General features: G+C 40.2%; 1 protein-coding gene across 1 annotated transcript; it reads right to left on the bottom strand.

The window, feature by feature from the left end:
• Nucleotides 1-720: 720 nt before the first annotated feature.
• FAM216B (family with sequence similarity 216 member B) lies at nt 721-6,773 on the bottom strand. The gene is made up of 3 exons (XM_063304362.1): nt 6,675-6,773; nt 3,750-3,870; nt 721-857 (listed from the first exon to the last, which is right to left on the bottom strand). The coding sequence occupies exons 1-3, from the start codon at nt 6,771-6,773 to the stop codon at nt 721-723; spliced, it is 357 nt and encodes a 118-aa protein (XP_063160432.1).
• Nucleotides 6,774-16,346: the final 9,573 nt, after the last annotated feature.

Raw genomic sequence — 16,346 nt, 5'->3', positions numbered from 1 at the left:
GCCATATACTGTCAAGATTACATTCACTCTGAAGCTCTGTGAATCCATTTAGCATTATTCTCCTTCTTACAGTACTGACACTATACTGGCTTTTCCAGCCAATGGCATCAACTTACTGTCCACAAGTAGTTAAAAAAATTTAAAGGGTTCCCTGATCTGTATATATGTACAGTGAGAGCGGAGTGCCCGGATTCTTGCTCCTGAGAAATCTCATAGTGAACCCAGTACAGAGGTTGTTACCGTGACAATTACTTTTTGGGGTTGTTTGTTTCTTTTTCAAGCACTCATAAGTGACAGATATATCTTTGAAAATGAAAAGAAGCTTGCTTTGGGAAAAAGGAACTTTGTCCTTTTGATGGTTGACTGGAAGCATGTCAACCATGACTAGACTACTTCTAGTCAGGACACCTAATGTTTATCTCCTCCAAATCTTCTTGGGTCACACCCTTCTAGTCACTTTTGTCTCCATGCTTCCAAACGACAAAGTGGTTGTACATGAATCACATAACATTAAGAAAATTCCAAGCACATTAAAAAAAATAAAATAAAACATCCATTTTAAAAAGTGATAAGTACCATCCAGCATCTAGAGTAGGTGTGTCCATCGCATCTTGCAACATTGGACCAAGAGGAGGTGAAGTGTCCCATTTTCATAATACCAAACAGTGATTCATCCTTGCTTGCTGTGTGAGAGTTCTCTGTGGCTTCTTTGATTCATATTTAATTACAGAAATGCAGCTGTGCTCTCCTGCAGTCTGCCTTCAAGGAAGATGTTCCTCCTAGCTTTGACCTTCTGTAGGATTTTGAATCTTTTATGTAGGAAGCATAATATTCAACTTGCCGCTTTGTGATGAGCCCTTAAAAATGTTTTTGAAAAGGAGGTCAAGAATTGTCAGGTGGACCAATACTCAAATAACTACATCAGATTTTGGTGGAGAGAGGGGTGGAAGGTGACAAGGGTGAGACTGATCTGTTATTCTGTGAGCTAGTTGCTACTTTGGCCTGAAAACTAAAAATGTCCAGGGTAACTGAACCACCAGTGTAGTGCCATCACAGTAGACAGCATGAGCTGGTGCGGCCATAAAAGTTGATGGAGTGAAAAGGGTTCCCTGCCATGCATAGACTGCAGAGTTGGAAAATAACAACCCTAATTGCAGGAAGAGCTTCAGAATGTTCTACCAGCAGCTGTTGTCCTGTGGTGATGTGACATGGTTTTCAATAATTGTAGGAGTCAAAGATGAGAGAGACCTAGTTTGTGCGGCCTTAATTGTGAGACAGATGTTTCTCTCTCTGATTCCTTTTAGATCTGCCTCTTTCTCTATAATTTACGCAAGCAAGCACCCTGCCATTGGACATAATCAAGTATTGTTTAGAATAACAGTCTACTTTCCAAAACGATGGGAAAATCAGATTTCTCTTTAAAGACAAACCAACCTGGGACAGACTGAGCCATTTCTTAGAGCAAGGGTAAAGTCAGGCTGGATTATAGCGGACAGTTATCTTGTACACTTGTAACAAAGCCAATTTAAATTGAAGGCTGCCTCTAATTTCATCAATCAAAGTTCAGCAGAACATAAAACCGTAAATGTATTATCACTTCCCAGAAGAAATTGCCTCCAATTTTACCCCTATGGTAACTGCTTCTGTTTTGTCCACAGTTTCATTACTCATAGAACAAGTAAACTAACACTAAGATTTTCCAGAGTCATACAGGGTTTGCAACCAAGCGAACAATAGTTCAGAGACAGAGCATAGGGATGTAGGAATACCCAGGCTTCTTCAGACTCCTGCCTGAAACCCTAGACAGCTGTTTTGCATGTGCAGGTAAATCTCTGTCAGGTTGACCTTGAGTCCTGGTGACTTTCTGAACACATCCATGCAGTTTTCAAGGCCACAATACATGCAATTTAATATCACCTTCTTCCAGAGAATTTTTTCCAACTACACTAGCCTAGAGCTCTGGGAATTACTAGTATTGGCATCCAAATGCTTATAGATCCTGCACAGCTTTTTGAGAACAGGCAAGTTCAGCTAGATACATGTATTTTATTTCCGTTCATATAACCCTACCCATGATAGCCAACGCTCACTAAGGGTGATCAGAGCTGAATTCTAACCTATTTAGAGAACATTAATTTGGGTAGGACTGGTGTAGATGATATTAGCATGATCAGTGTTTCTCAAACTTTCTGCAGCTGTGAATCACTAAATAAACATTCAGAAAATGTGGGGAACCACCCAGTTAAATAAACATCCCCGCTCTACCTTTTTATCTTTAAGAACATGGTCAAGTAAGATGATCAAGTCTGCAACTGTGTATGACTCCCCAACCCTTCCATTTTAAAAGGCTTTTTCAAATAAATGTTGTATCAAGCATTTTAATCTAAAATTAAGTATCTATTACCACTTCTCGTTTATTATGGCATATACTCTATGCCATAATAACAGCAACCTTCGTAGCAACTTGTAAGGAATGATATTCAGTAGAAATTTATGAATAATACAGAGTGACTTAATCTCCAGAAGAATAAAATCCCAGTTAGATATATTAATTGTTGCATTTCCTATTTGCATTTTTCTTTTGGTTTGTCATATCAAGGATGGTATTTATTTAAGATTTAGGAATGAACTTAAATATTTTGGAATTACTGTCTTTAGACATTAAATTGCACTCTTTCTTGGTTTAAATAAAACTGGTTCAGTAGAGTTTCACTTCAATGTTATACTAGTTCAAGAAAAAATATTGGTATTGTTATGTTGGGGAAGGAATTTGACTTAGAGTCAGAATCCACAGATGGAAGCTTCATCCCTTTGATTCCTCAGCCAAGCATGTACACCAAATGTCTGAACCTGCAGGAAAAATGGGCCAGGGATGGCAAAAATTTAAATGAGAACATGCTTTCCTGCCTGAGAATTTATCTCTTCATACACTGAATTTATTAACGATTGATTTCTTCTTCTTTTTTTCTCCTTCTGGCCCCACTGACCTTCACCATTTTGGCCCACCTGCTTTTTTCTATACTTATTTTTGGTGTGCAACCCATGTCCCCAAAATCATTCTCCACCCCAGTTTGGCTCAGCGTTATCACTGACAGATGGCTGTTCTCTTTCAGACAGGAGTCTTTTCCAGCCCTACTAAAATGTTCATGAACTTGAAGCAAAAACACTGCACGGATGATGACTGAAAAACCTGGGGAAAGCCAATTATTCTAGATCACAGGACGAATCCCATTATCCCCAGATGCAAATCCTGTTTTCAAGTTTCACATCAGGAATTTTCTCTGGACTGGCCTGGAGAAGGTTCCTGTCTTCAGTTCTAAAGCCTGGAGATTGGAATATGCATGAAGAATACTTCATGCATTTCAGAGAAGCCGGTTGGCTTGATTTTTCTTGTTTTGAGTCCACTGTGATAGCTAAATATTCATTCCAAAGCATTTATCTTTCAGCTGTCTTGGGGTGTGTTTGTAGCATTTTGGTGGATAGGCACTAAAGACAAAATGCACAGCAGATGAATGTGGTATAAATAACATCAGACCCACACTAATGCTCTTCCCGTTATTCATACTGCCCCTGCTGAGAAGAACAAAGCTCTTGGCTGAAGGCTGTGTGAACCCTGCCTATAAACCACAGTGTGCTCCGGCTGTGAGTGAGATGCGCCTTCACGGCCCATAAACCTTACTTCATAATCCCCAGCTTTTCTCTGCCGCTCTCCAATTTCTCTGGATTGCTGATGCAAGGCTGACACTCACCCAGCACATTCTGGCGCTGAAGATTGATCATATACCGACGGGACAGCGCTTCCCTTGGCCCTTGGCTGTCATAGATGCTCAAAATGCTGTAAAAGTAGCACCTCTGTCCCTTCTTCAAACCCTGCAAAGCAAAGCCTGGTCTAGTTAGAAATGGCAAGCGGGCCAACCCTGAATTGACCACCCTCCTCACAACACAAATAAGAAAAACGGTTGGGTTTCTCAATTTCTCCTTGCTTTGCTACCTGCCTGCATCCTTTTAAGGATTTGGGGCTGCGTTCAAAATGTCTGAAGCAACAGAATGAAAAAGAGGAGGCCTCAAGTCTCTTCTCCATCATTCCTTGGGCTGTGGGGAGAATAAACATGAAGCCACACCCCATGCTTTTCTGTGTGAATGGAGCAGCTCCTAAATGTCAGGTTGGAACTGTAGGAAGAGAAAAAAGGGGGCATTTATCACTCTCTGTAGGAAAAGCCGGCATTGCTTTGGAACAGCCTCTTCAAAGTGGACATTGCTCAGCCTGACTGCACTCACCAGTAAGTTTCCAACCAAGTGCCAGCACAGTGGAACAGAAGAAACTTAAAAATAATTCTGCAGCAGGATGGGATTGCTGTCCACTGTAACACAATCAAGCACATTGAAAACATTCTCGTTTTCCTTTGCCCTGTTACGGTGGACAGCAATCCTATCCTGCTGCAGAATTATTTTTAAGTCTCTGCTGTTTCAGGAAAGCACATCTCAAATATAACACAATAGGTTTCTTTGTTTTTTTTAAAATCCCCTCTCTCACTGGTGATTCCACATGGGATACAATAATTATGATCTAAAATAACCATATCTCTTTTTCTTACTAAGAAGTTGTCATATCTTGAAAATGTAGGACTACACTCACAGTGGGTCCCACCTACTTAATTTAATTGTCCAATTATCCCAATCAAATCTCATTATTGATATGTCTGGCAGCAGGGTCCAAATCAGGCCAAAATTACCACTGGAGGAATTCAGAGTTCCCACCCACTTTCTCCAGCAAATGCTAGTGTCCCATCAGCTATTGCATCAGTGTTATCCAGACTGCATTAGTCACCTCCCACTGCTGGCTACCAGTGTTAGGGAGTTGCCAGGTCTGGCTATGAGTTATATAATACAGGCAGTTGTTCTTCCAGCCACTCTTTCCCTCTAGCTCTTTCCTTGGAGGACCATGTAGGTGTCATCCCCACTAGGTAGACCACTGTATATAATATAGACAGTTGTTCTTCCGGCCACTCTTTCCCTCTAGCTCTTTCCCTTGGAGGACCATGTAGGTGTCATCCCCACTAGGTAGACCACTGTATATAATATAGACAATTGTTCTTCCGGCCACTCTTTCCCTCTAGCTCTTTCCTTGGAGGACCATGTAGGTGTCATCCCCACTAGGTAGACCACTGTATATAATATAGACAGTTGTTCTTCCGGCCACTCTTTCCCTCTAGCTCTTTTCCTTGGAGGACCATGTAGGTGTCATCCCCACTAGGTAGACCACTGTATATAATATAGACAGTTGTTCTTCCGGCCACTCTTTCCCTCTAGCTCTTTTCCTTGGAGGACCATGTAGGTGTCATCCCCACTAGGTAGACCAGACTGGGAAATCGACTCCACAGAAAGGCTAAAACTACTTTTATTGAGATTGGCTCAAATAACTGAGTCGTGCAAGTCCAATTGGCTGCACCACCTTTTCTTATAGTTCAGTGAATTAGGGAGGTGTTTGTCTGAGCTGCTTCTGAATGTAATCTGGCCATTTTGGACTTAAAAAACATTTCATGTACAGTATGTACACAACAGAAGTCTAACCAAATTAAGCAAGAATGGTCCCCAGACACACAATGGATCACACAGCATGGCAAATATAGTCACTTACACTCTGGCTTCAAATTAGCAGATGAACAAAAATGGGGGCATCAGAAACCCAAGAGTTCTTTTTCTTTTTTCTTTTTCCCTCTTTCTTTTAAACTATGTTTTGGTATTTTAATTTTAATTTTTGTTAAATATGATCTGCTTATCTATTTTTTCCTTTTATTAACACATAAAACACACACACACACAAACATATACACACACACACACATATATATAATGATTGCTTTATATATACATATACATATTGTATATATATACACACACATATATATATGTATATGTATATATAAAGCAATCATACAATAGGGACTTCAATATTAAGCAATCAGCTCAAGATCAAAACCTATACTGTATAACAAACTTTTTGAAGGCCAGTCTGCAGTAGTTTCTTCTTTCTAATGGTATACTCAGTTTTTGTATGAAAATTTTATGTAAGATTGATATTCTAAATTGTAATTAACATGGATAGAATATATTTTTCTTTTTTCTCTATTTCTAATACTCGAAATTATACAAACAATAGAATGTTAATAACTTTAATCAGTACTGTACAAATATCATTGTATTGAAACAGTGTAATTATTAAGATTTATAACAATATAATGAAAAGGGAGAAACAAGTGTTTCAGCCCCTTTTGCCTTGGTTCCTGCATATCTCCATCAAGGTCATTTTCCATACTCTATATAATGGGCAACATGGAATAGCCAACTATATTTAGTTAATCCCTCAATATGACTGACTGGATGGAGTTAGTTTTGCCCCAGGCATGACCCCTATCCGGTATTCCCACAACACACTAACCCATACATGCCCTGAGCTAATTGTGAAAACAGGCAGTTTAAGGAATCATCCAACGGTTATGTTGGAGCTGTCCTCAAAAATGTGCTTATTTCAATGGTTAAAGGAGCTTTGTGAATCAAGATACACTCTTCCAAGCACTGAGAAATGTCCATTTTACTTCATAAGGCCCAGAAGAGTGGAAGCATTTGGCTCAGGGTTCTGTCGGCTATCAAGTAACCAATTCAACTTAAGATACCTTCATTAAGAATGAGCCCCATTCAGTGGAAGGAACTTGTATGCGCGGCAGTTTAGGACAGTGGCTCATGCGAGGATTTTGTTTCTGATGTTCTCCCATCTCCACTCTTTCCAAACTGCAGGCAGGAAAGGAGCTGCTGATTGTAAAACGAAACAAAAGTTAAATTTGCTTCCTGGCTTTATTTTTTAAAATCAGTGGTGTCCCTTCATTGTAACATGGATCTCTTGTCTGTCTGTCTGTCTGTCTGTCTCTGTCTCTCCACAGATTGGACTTTATGCAGAGTCCAAGCTGATGTCTTCCTGGACTGCAATTCCACCTTTATTGACAACTTTGCTTCACCATAACTATAATAAGGTATTTTTTTTAATCAAAAGCTTTTAAATTAGAACGCTAAGGTCTCAAGAATGATTGCTCCGGTGGGCTTCTGGTTGTAGGAGACAAGATGCTGAATTCGAATGTTCAGGGTTTTGTCTCCATGCCAATCCTTGCTCCTTCCCCTAGATGTCTAAGTTGGACTTTAGACCTCAGATAGAACCCAAACTACCATCTTCTCTTTCTAGTCACACACACACATGGAGTCTTATTTAGTTCCATGCAGTTTAAAATGGTTTGAATCTATGCAGATATATTAAAATCTGCTTTCAATGTCACCACCTCCCTTTAGAGTTCAGAGAAGTAAGCTAGAAAGGGCAGCACAGCTTGATTTAGTAGAAAAATACTTGGTACAATCTTTGTCACCCGTGCTAAAGATGCTGTGGAAGGGTTGAAAAATACCAGTTAGTGTAATGGTTGCCTATTCTAAAACACCATCAGACTCATGAGCAGGAATTCAAAGATATCTGATTTATTAAAGAATAGTATGCAGGATCACAGAGAAAGCTGAGAATGATAAAAGCACGCCAAATGCAAACTAAAAACCCTTGGTGTAGATGAGATCCCTCCCCCCGTAGAATCTTCCCAAGTTCACAATCCCAGGTGCTCCTAATGGTTTCTGATGGTCTGCGGGAAAAGGCCTTGAGCAGAGAACATAACCCAAACACATTCTGATTTCACATACAGAGCTTGGTACAAGGTCTCACAGCAGCTCCCTCCCAAACAGAAACGCGCGTCAGCGCCATGGCATGTGAAACGTTACGATGTATAAACTACATTGAATCAGTGAACATGACAGTTAGAAGGGTGGCTCTATTTATGATCTTAAAGAACATAAATCATAGAAAGAAGTGTACAGTTTGGTCTAAGTTCTGCAAAAACCTGACTGCGGTTAGTCTGCCTGGCTGACAACTGGGCTACCTGAGTTCTGATTTCCACTCCAAGTTCAAAAGATAACCTTGGGCTAATCTCTGTCACTGTTTAATCTCTCTTACAGGGTGGCTGTGAGAATAAAACAAATATTGCAGAAGAAAAGTGGGAAAATAAGAATGAACTATGGCACATTCCACAGACTGAAGCATCTAATGATAATTTTGTGCACAGAATACATTTATTTTTTATTTGGGGCCAAAGCAAGCATAATTCTTCCTACCTCCAATTCAAATAGTTTGTCTGTGACAGCTGAAGCTAAAATATACATGAGCTAAAGCATGCAATAAAGTAGGCATTGACTTGCAAATATCTAGTCAACTTCCTCCACATAGCTGGATTTGAAAGATTCAATATAAAATATAATTCATCCATTATTGACTCACCCCTGCTAGGCAGAAGCACTTCTTCTTTACCAGACAGTTATTAATATTAGATTCAGTATCTTGCAAGAACCATCATGGTACCTTCTGTTTTGTTGACTAATAACCTGGCAACACACACACAGAGAGAGAGAAAAAGTGGATGGAGGAGACTCTGAATTTGGCTGAATGCCTGAAGCAGCTCTTGACTGGCTGTCAACTTGGAGATTAGTTTATTCATTTTGTTCCTACTAGCATAAATCTGACCATTAAACTTTTGCTTTTCTCCTAGCAAGTACCTTAAAAGTGGGCAAAAGTGGGGTTACATTGTGGATATAAGTTAATTTGTGTTTATCAGAAGAGGAATGGACGTCCATCATTTGAGTCCTCAGCTCAGCGTGAGATCTTCCCCCATCAAAAAAACCAGGATGTTTTGGAAGAATTATTTTGGGTGCTCAAAACTGCGTACAAACTAGATGTTCCAATCAGTGGCCCCCTTCCATAGCATGATTACCCCAGTCAGCCACCAACACTGTCAACTCCTTCCTAGTGATTCTGGCAACATACAATCACACTAACTAGATCAAGGTCATTGTTTTGAAAATACAATGTCCCTGTCCTACTTTTCCCAGGAATCACTAGCCTTTGTGCTGGCTTCATTCCATCTCTAACCCGTTCTCAATGACCAAGCAGTAGGTGTGATTTGGCCACGGCAACCAATTCTCTTCCAATGTGTCACACATTGGAGATGCTTGTTTCTTCAGCCATTCTTTCTCTACAGCTCTTTTTCTTGGAAGATTCCAGGGTCAAACTGAGTTAACAGTGTGATCAGGTGGAGTTAGTGTAGCTGGACACAACCGGGTCAAATATTTATTTATTTATTTATTTAGGGTTAATTATATTTATTTATTATTTAAGATTAAATATAACCTCCTTGGGGTTAGATGACTAGGTCAATTAATCCATTCTGGGTGCTCCCCCAAAACACTTCTCCTGTTGAGAATATTGTGAGAATTGGGCCATCAGATGACGAATATTACTGGGCAAACAGCATACTACACTGAAGTGTTCATTTGTAGATATCGTGCTAGAGTTTTCTGCCCACTTTTTCTCTGTGGCAGGTAACATGTTAGATAGATAGATAGATAGATAGATAGATAGATAGATAGATAGATAGATAGATAGATAGATAGATAGATAGGCAGGCAGGCAGGCAGGCAGGCAGGCAGGCAGGCAGGCAGGCAGGCAGGCAGGCAGGCAATATGGATAGATAATGATACAGGATAGAGGATAGACAGGGTACACACACACACACACACACAGCCCAGCATCTTCAGTTTGCCTCCCTGGCACTGTAGGAGGGAGAAACCGATCAACAGTGACCTTCAGGGCTAAGTAGGGATTTCAGCCTTAATTCTCTGCCATTTCCAAAGTCTGCATTCAAGTCTCTAGCTATCTCTAAGTACTAATAGGGGCTTATGGAAGAGAACGTAATGCTAATTCTAGCAGTTGTTCCCCGCCCCCCATGAAAAGGATCCTTAGAGTCTGCCATAGACGATGAAAGAATGGCAGGAGAAGGGTAGTTTGACGGTTCTCCAAATGGCCACTCTGTTTTATGAATCTCTTCTGAAGAGCTTCAATATCTTTGGTGGAGTACACTGGGGTGGGCCTGTCTTCTCTAGCCCAGCCCACTCCCAGGGTAAAGAAATTGTAGTAGCCTACAACTGGAGCAGACCAATATCAAGAAGAAATGTTATCTTCTCACTGGTGAATATATGCACTGTGTCTGTTTTTCCTTTTTTTTAAAAAAAAATTGAGAAAAACAGCATCATGACACTCTTCTATCCTATGTTGTATACCCAACGTGGAAGGTTTTCTTCTTTTTATTTTTAAAATTCTTTTTCAGTTTGGGACAGCTGCCACCTAACGGATACGGGATGACTATTTGGAGCACTGCGAATTGGGGTTGTTTGTTAGCAAAAATCCTCTTTGACCCACATGGCATTTTTTCATGGAAGGATTTGGCTATGTCGCTACAATTCCATCTCACAACTGAGAAATAAAATAAAATAAAGTAAAATAAAATGGCAAACAGATTTGAATTACGGATGTCACTCCATCTGAATTTCCAGACAAAATGCCATTTGATTACTCTTTCTGGAGAAAATACAGACCAAATGTTATTCCTTTGATTACTAAGATCAAATAGCATCTTTACTTGAAGCTATCATATAAAGCTACCAGATCTGGGTTACACAAATTCAGATGGGCACTAGAGGACAGCAAAGAGCTAATGCTGCCTCTGAATCTTCTCTGCAGTCTTTTTGGTCATCTAAATCTTGGCAGAATGATCTGGTTGCCCTAACACAATTATTATCAAGTTTGAGAAATAACAAGGCCACACAGGTTGAATCCCACTCCTCTGAATCCTCATTGTCTTCTGAAAGTATGAAGTTATGTTCCTGTCTTTATTGTGGATAGGTTCCTTGCTTTCTCCCAGAACACTGGTGCTGGTGAAGGTTGGGAGAGATCTAACAGTAGAAGTTATGCTGGTAAGCAGTGGTCCTCCTCCTTCTGATAGTGACGCAGTTTGAAGCACTGTCTTCAGATATCTAATCTGCAACATACCTGGGTTCATCTGCTCTAGAACCCTGCCTCAAGTATTCCCTTTTATTCTGTGTTTCCTGGAAAGAAATTTTAAAAAGAGGGCTCAAGACTCTGCCTATCTGTTTGCCTATTTGTCCACTGGATAATTCTAGAATGGCACCTAGTGGAGAGAAGCCAGATGAAAAAAAAAGATAGAACTCAAAACTGGGAAGGATCCAGGCAGGGGCTGTGGAGAAAAACAAAATAAAAAAACTTCCCCCTATGGGAAAAGATTGGGCAAGGACTCTAAATGCTGCTAATTGCTTCATTCTGAGCCCTCCTTGTGGTCACATGATTCAAAGCAGAGCAGCTATGAAGGGGATGGAAAGAATTTTACCTTGGGTAAGTAAGGATTCTGTTCCTCTCAACTCTTCTGCTCCAGCATCTACCAGGACAGAAGGTGACATTCTCTGAAGAGGTGTAGGGAGGGGTGCAAAGGAATTGCTTTTAAAAATAACACTTCTTGTTAGATGATTTAAACAAAAGCACGTTAAGTGTCAGCAGGAAATTCCAACAACAGTATGTTCCAGGAATAAAGCAGTAATTGATAATCACATTGTCCTGTCCTCTGTATTCTTCCCAAGGATAGTCCCCTCTGGATTACAGCGATTACCCCTCTGAGGCTACTGACTGCCTTCTTGGTCCATTGACTTTCAGCTCTCCAATCAGTGTTGGCCCCACTGGTTATTGGGGTTATCTACAAAGATCTTGCATGCCTCTTTCTCCCATATTCCTTCTCAATTAGTTTGGTTTAACATGTATCTTTGTGTTTCGTTGTTGAGTCTGTTTGTTCACTTTCCAAATTTTCCTTTTAAAAAGAACCATTCTCTTCCAACTGCTAGCTGTAGAGTTGATGCCGATATTTTCCTAGGTCACCATTGTGGCGGTTGCATCTTTCTGGCCCATTGGTCTTCCAGCCCCATCTCTACACTCCCCTTTAAGGGCTTTTCAAGGTTGGATTTTCCCTGCTAAAGTCAGATCTCTCCCTCTTAACTTGGAGATTTTCCCTTTGGGATGAATCCTCTGGCCATAGGATTGCAACCTCAGAATTATTTTATAATGCTTTCCTATTTCTGATAATTAATGGAGTGGAAGTGTATCTGGCTATAAAGTAAGGAGAAAGAAAATAAGGATCTGCTTCATCCATCTTGATAAATATTTGACTCCCAACCAAATTCATCCACTCAGAGGTATGATTAAAAAATGCAAATACATTCTGTTTGTTGTTCAGTGGCACCCAAGAGTATTTAATGACTTAAATGTTAGAATCAGGCTTAACAAAAGGCCCCAGGAAAGTGAAGTTTGTGTAACCAGAGCTTGAACACAGTCTTAAACTTCCTGAAAGGATAGTTGCTTAAGGAAGCAAGAGTAAATATAAATGTGATCCTTTTCTCTCTCTCTCTTTTAAAGCTTTTTCTTACCCAGAAATGACCTATACCAAATCAGACTTCAGGTGGTGGTTCTATTGGCTGAGTCATCCTTATTCAAGGAACTCTTTGTATGAAGAAAACCAGCAAGTCGAAAAAGCTAATCTTTCCCTCTGAAATGCTGGTTTTCTATATGTAACTTTTTTAACAGAAGAACCTGTTATCACATGAAGTTCTGTTCGAATTCTGGCGTGATACAGCCCTGGTGTATTTTGATCTCCTCAGTGAGAAGTGTCCTGTGATAACTTCCTGCAATTCTGGTTGCGGAAAATAAAATAAGCAACAGAATCTCTGCTTTTCCTGGATATCAGCTTGTGTTACTAAGAAAGGATAGCAAACAAGAATTATCGACAGGTATAAACAAAGATATTAACAGTCCCACTGATATTACTGATGCTTTCCTTCGTATCAATGCCCTAGTCTTTAATGAACTAAGATACTTTCCACAATGGCAGATGTTATTCAATAATCAGATAAATTTCAGTCTGTTCATAAACACAAGAGTATGTCGTTCCACCTAACATAGGTTTGCACCTTAGAGTAACCGGACAGAGGTATTTGTCCACTTCATGAAAGGAAGACCAATAGACCAGAATCTTAATTTCATTCTGCAGTGCCTGATCATCGCATTAAATAAAGAAATACAGTTCCACATCATGCAATAGCCAATTTCTAGATGTAATGGGAAAATTCCAATTAAAAGCTACAAGTGTCCTACAGGATATCAATCATACACAGAGACAGAGAGAGAGATGCACACATGTTTCTGACTCAGAGATTCCTTCCTAGTCACAGGTAACAACCTGACAAAGAAGCATAAACACTCCCCAATGATTTGGAGAGGGGAGAGAAAATTAAAAACCATCCCACACCTTCTCTCTGTTTATACTATATGGCTATAACAGAAAGGATAGTGCTGCGATCTAGCCTGGGAAAACACAGATTGCATGCTATTTTATTGCTCAAATAAAGAGCAATAAAGTCAGGATTGAAATGTTCCCCTGGAATGTAAAGTTCCAACAAAACAAACAGTATGGGCTTCACAAACTCATTCATTTGTTAATGGTTTTTGCATATGAAATTGTGAGCTTTCCATTATTAACAAGCTCTGGACCAGGGTTTAACAGAGCAGAATTGTAACATCCAAGAAGACATACCCAAACTGAGGATTACACAGGAACATATGTTTATTTTTAAAAGCTGGATAAAAGGCTTCTTTGGAAAATATAGGCTGAAAATGGAGTTAATGCTTTAGATCAGTTTGTTGCTAATTGTACCTGTAAGATACAAATACAGGTAAGGTAAAGGTAAAGGTTTCCCTTGACATTAAGTCCAGTCGTGTCCGACTCTAGGGGGCGGTGCTCATCTCCGTTTCAAAGCCGAAGAGCCGGCGTTTGTCCGTAGACACTTCCGTGGTCATGTGGCCGGCATGACTACACGGAATGCCGTTACCTGCCCGCCGAAGCGGTACCTATTAATCTACTCACATTTGCATGCTTTCGAACTGCTAGGTTGGCAGGAGCAGGGACTAGCAACGGGAGCTCACCCCGTCACGCGGATTCGAACCGCCGACCTTCCGATTGGCAAGCTCAGCAGTTTAACCAGCAGCACCACTGCGTCCCTTACAAATACAGGTAAAGGTAGGTAAAGGTTTCCCTTGACGTGAAGTCCAGTCGAATCCGACTCTAGGGGGCGGTGCTCATCTCCGTTTCTAAGCCTTGGAGCTGGTGTTGTCATAGACACTTCCGGGTCATGTGGCCAGCATGACAACTCGGAACGCCGTTACCTTCCCGCCGAAGCGGTACCTATTGATCTACTCACATTTGCATGTTTTCGAACTGCTAGGTGAGCAGGAGCAGAAGTCAGTCCAATGATTAATGTGTATCCAGCTGAAGAATCTTACATTGATAACAGTTTACAAATACAGGTACCTGTAAGATATTTGACATATTAGAAGCCCTGTCTAAAATTGCTGAATGGCAATATAGGAGATCTGTTTGGACCTCACCTATTGGCAGCCTTGGAAACTGTTAAAACATTGAGAATATTAGATAAAGGTTTTTCAGAAGTCAGTCCAATGATTAATGTGTATCCAGCTGAAGAATCTTACATTGATAACAGTTTACAAAACATCTGAAATAAAGAACTGAAGTATCCAGTGCTAACAAGTCAATGATCTGAAGTTTTAAAACATATGTCAGATATGTTTCTTGTGATCTTGACATGAGACTAATTTATCAAAATCTTCTTTTTCAGGTGTATTGGACACTTCAACAGATGTTTAAAAAGTTTAAGTTGGAGATGCAATAAATTTGAAGGTCTGCCCTCTGCTTGTTCTATATGAACAATATGTTCTTTATATTGTTAATACAGAAATTTAGTATCTAAACATATTCATGTATTATTCAACTGGTGAAAGGTGAAAGGTCCCCTGTGCCAGCACCTAGTCATGTCTGACCCTTTGTGGGGACGCCACTTCCGTGATGTTTTCTTGGCTGACTATAGAGGGGTGATTTGCCATTGCCTTCCCCAGTGGTCACCTTCCCCAGCAAGCTGGGTGCTCATTTTACCGACCTTGGAAGGATGGAAGGCGGAGTCGACCTGGGCCGGCTACTCAAGGGAGAATCCAGCTTCCGCTGGGATCGAACCCGGGTCGTGGGGAGAGTTTTGGTTGCAATGCTGCCGCCTACCACTCTGTACCACATGAGGCTTGGGATATTCAATTACATTCCTAAAATATGAAAGTTACAGCATCAATGCCTAAAGAACTTTGGATCTACCACATTTAGATTGTTGCAAAGAATATTACTATCAGTTCCTAGAAAGACACTTGTCCAGCAGACATCAAAGACGGTTTTGATAAAATGTGTGCTCTCTCAAACTTTGAACTAGATTTCTGTCAATGGAAGGAGTGAATAAAATAATATTGTGGGATCAAAACTGAACGTGTTTAAGAATCAAGCTGTTGATGGAGTTCTATTTTGTACATTTTTTGTTGTTATAAAACAGTAAAAATATTTTTTAAAAGCCCTCAACCCAGAAGTAAGATAGAGCCTTCAGGATGATAGACCTTATAGACCTGTCCTCTATGAAGTTATCCAAGTTTAATGGCCATCACTAGTAGTGGTAATGAATTTCACAGGTACTGTAAATTGATTATGTGTGAAGACGTGCTTTCTTTGGTCAGGCCCAAATTTCCTTCAATACAGTAGATCTCTTGGATCCATTCTGTTTTAATGTGGACTACATTGGTGACCCCAAGAAATGCAGTCCTACCACCCATAAACTGTAAGATGAACAGCACCGAAATTATTTGGGCAAAAATATATCTTAGCCTATAGTGCAATAGGAAAAGAAGAAGGAATCACTTTGGATCTACCACATCTGGGTTGTAGATTGTGACATGGTCTTAGAAAGACATTGGTCCTGCAGGTATGAAAGGCTGGTTTGATAACAGGTGTGGCCGTTCAGCATTTGAGTTGTCTCTCTTGTCACTGCAACAGTATTGTTCTTTCATGGCACCCGCTGAGTTGGCTGCATCACATCCTGCTTTGTGTATTGATAGGTGACAGCAAAATAAATGTTAGGTGTGGGCTTCCAAAAGGTTTAGGGATCAGTAGCAAAATCAACAATGCAGCCGAAGACAGGTACCCACCTTCCTTTGCTTAACAAGGAGAAAGTACATAAAAACTGAGGCATTTTTCATTAGCCTCCTTATATATAGGAGTCACAAAAGCACTCAGTGCTCTTACTGACTACAGGAGAAAAAGGAAAGGAAAATATCTACAAAACAGGTACTTCTGTGGAACAGGTATTTCTTTACATGCGTGCTTTATTTAATTGCATGCATTTACCATGGACTTTATTCCCTTCTTGCTGTTTAAAAGCTTCTTCTCTACATCACCACTACCATCACAAATCTCCATATAGCAGTC

The sequence above is a fragment of the Candoia aspera genome, chromosome 5 (assembly GCF_035149785.1).
Source record: "Candoia aspera isolate rCanAsp1 chromosome 5, rCanAsp1.hap2, whole genome shotgun sequence".
NCBI classification, from domain to species: Eukaryota; Metazoa; Chordata; class Lepidosauria; order Squamata; family Boidae; genus Candoia; species Candoia aspera.
Note: the sequence above shows the minus strand (reverse complement) of the source record. Positions and strands in the feature narration are given on the sequence as shown.

Bases quoted from the DNA above. Each gene is read 5' to 3' on its own strand.
- FAM216B (XM_063304362.1), bottom strand. From the start codon at position 6,773: ATGGGAGAACATCAGAAACAAAATCCTCGCATGAGCCACTGTCCTAAA. The intron at 3,871-6,674 runs GTATCTTAAGTT...TTTGCTTTGCAG, and splicing joins GGGGCTCATTCTTAATGAAG to GGTTTGAAGAAGGGACAGAG. The intron at 858-3,749 runs GTGAGTGTCAGC...AACATTTTTAAG, and splicing joins TCAGCGCCAGAATGTGCTGG to GGCTCATCACAAAGCGGCAA.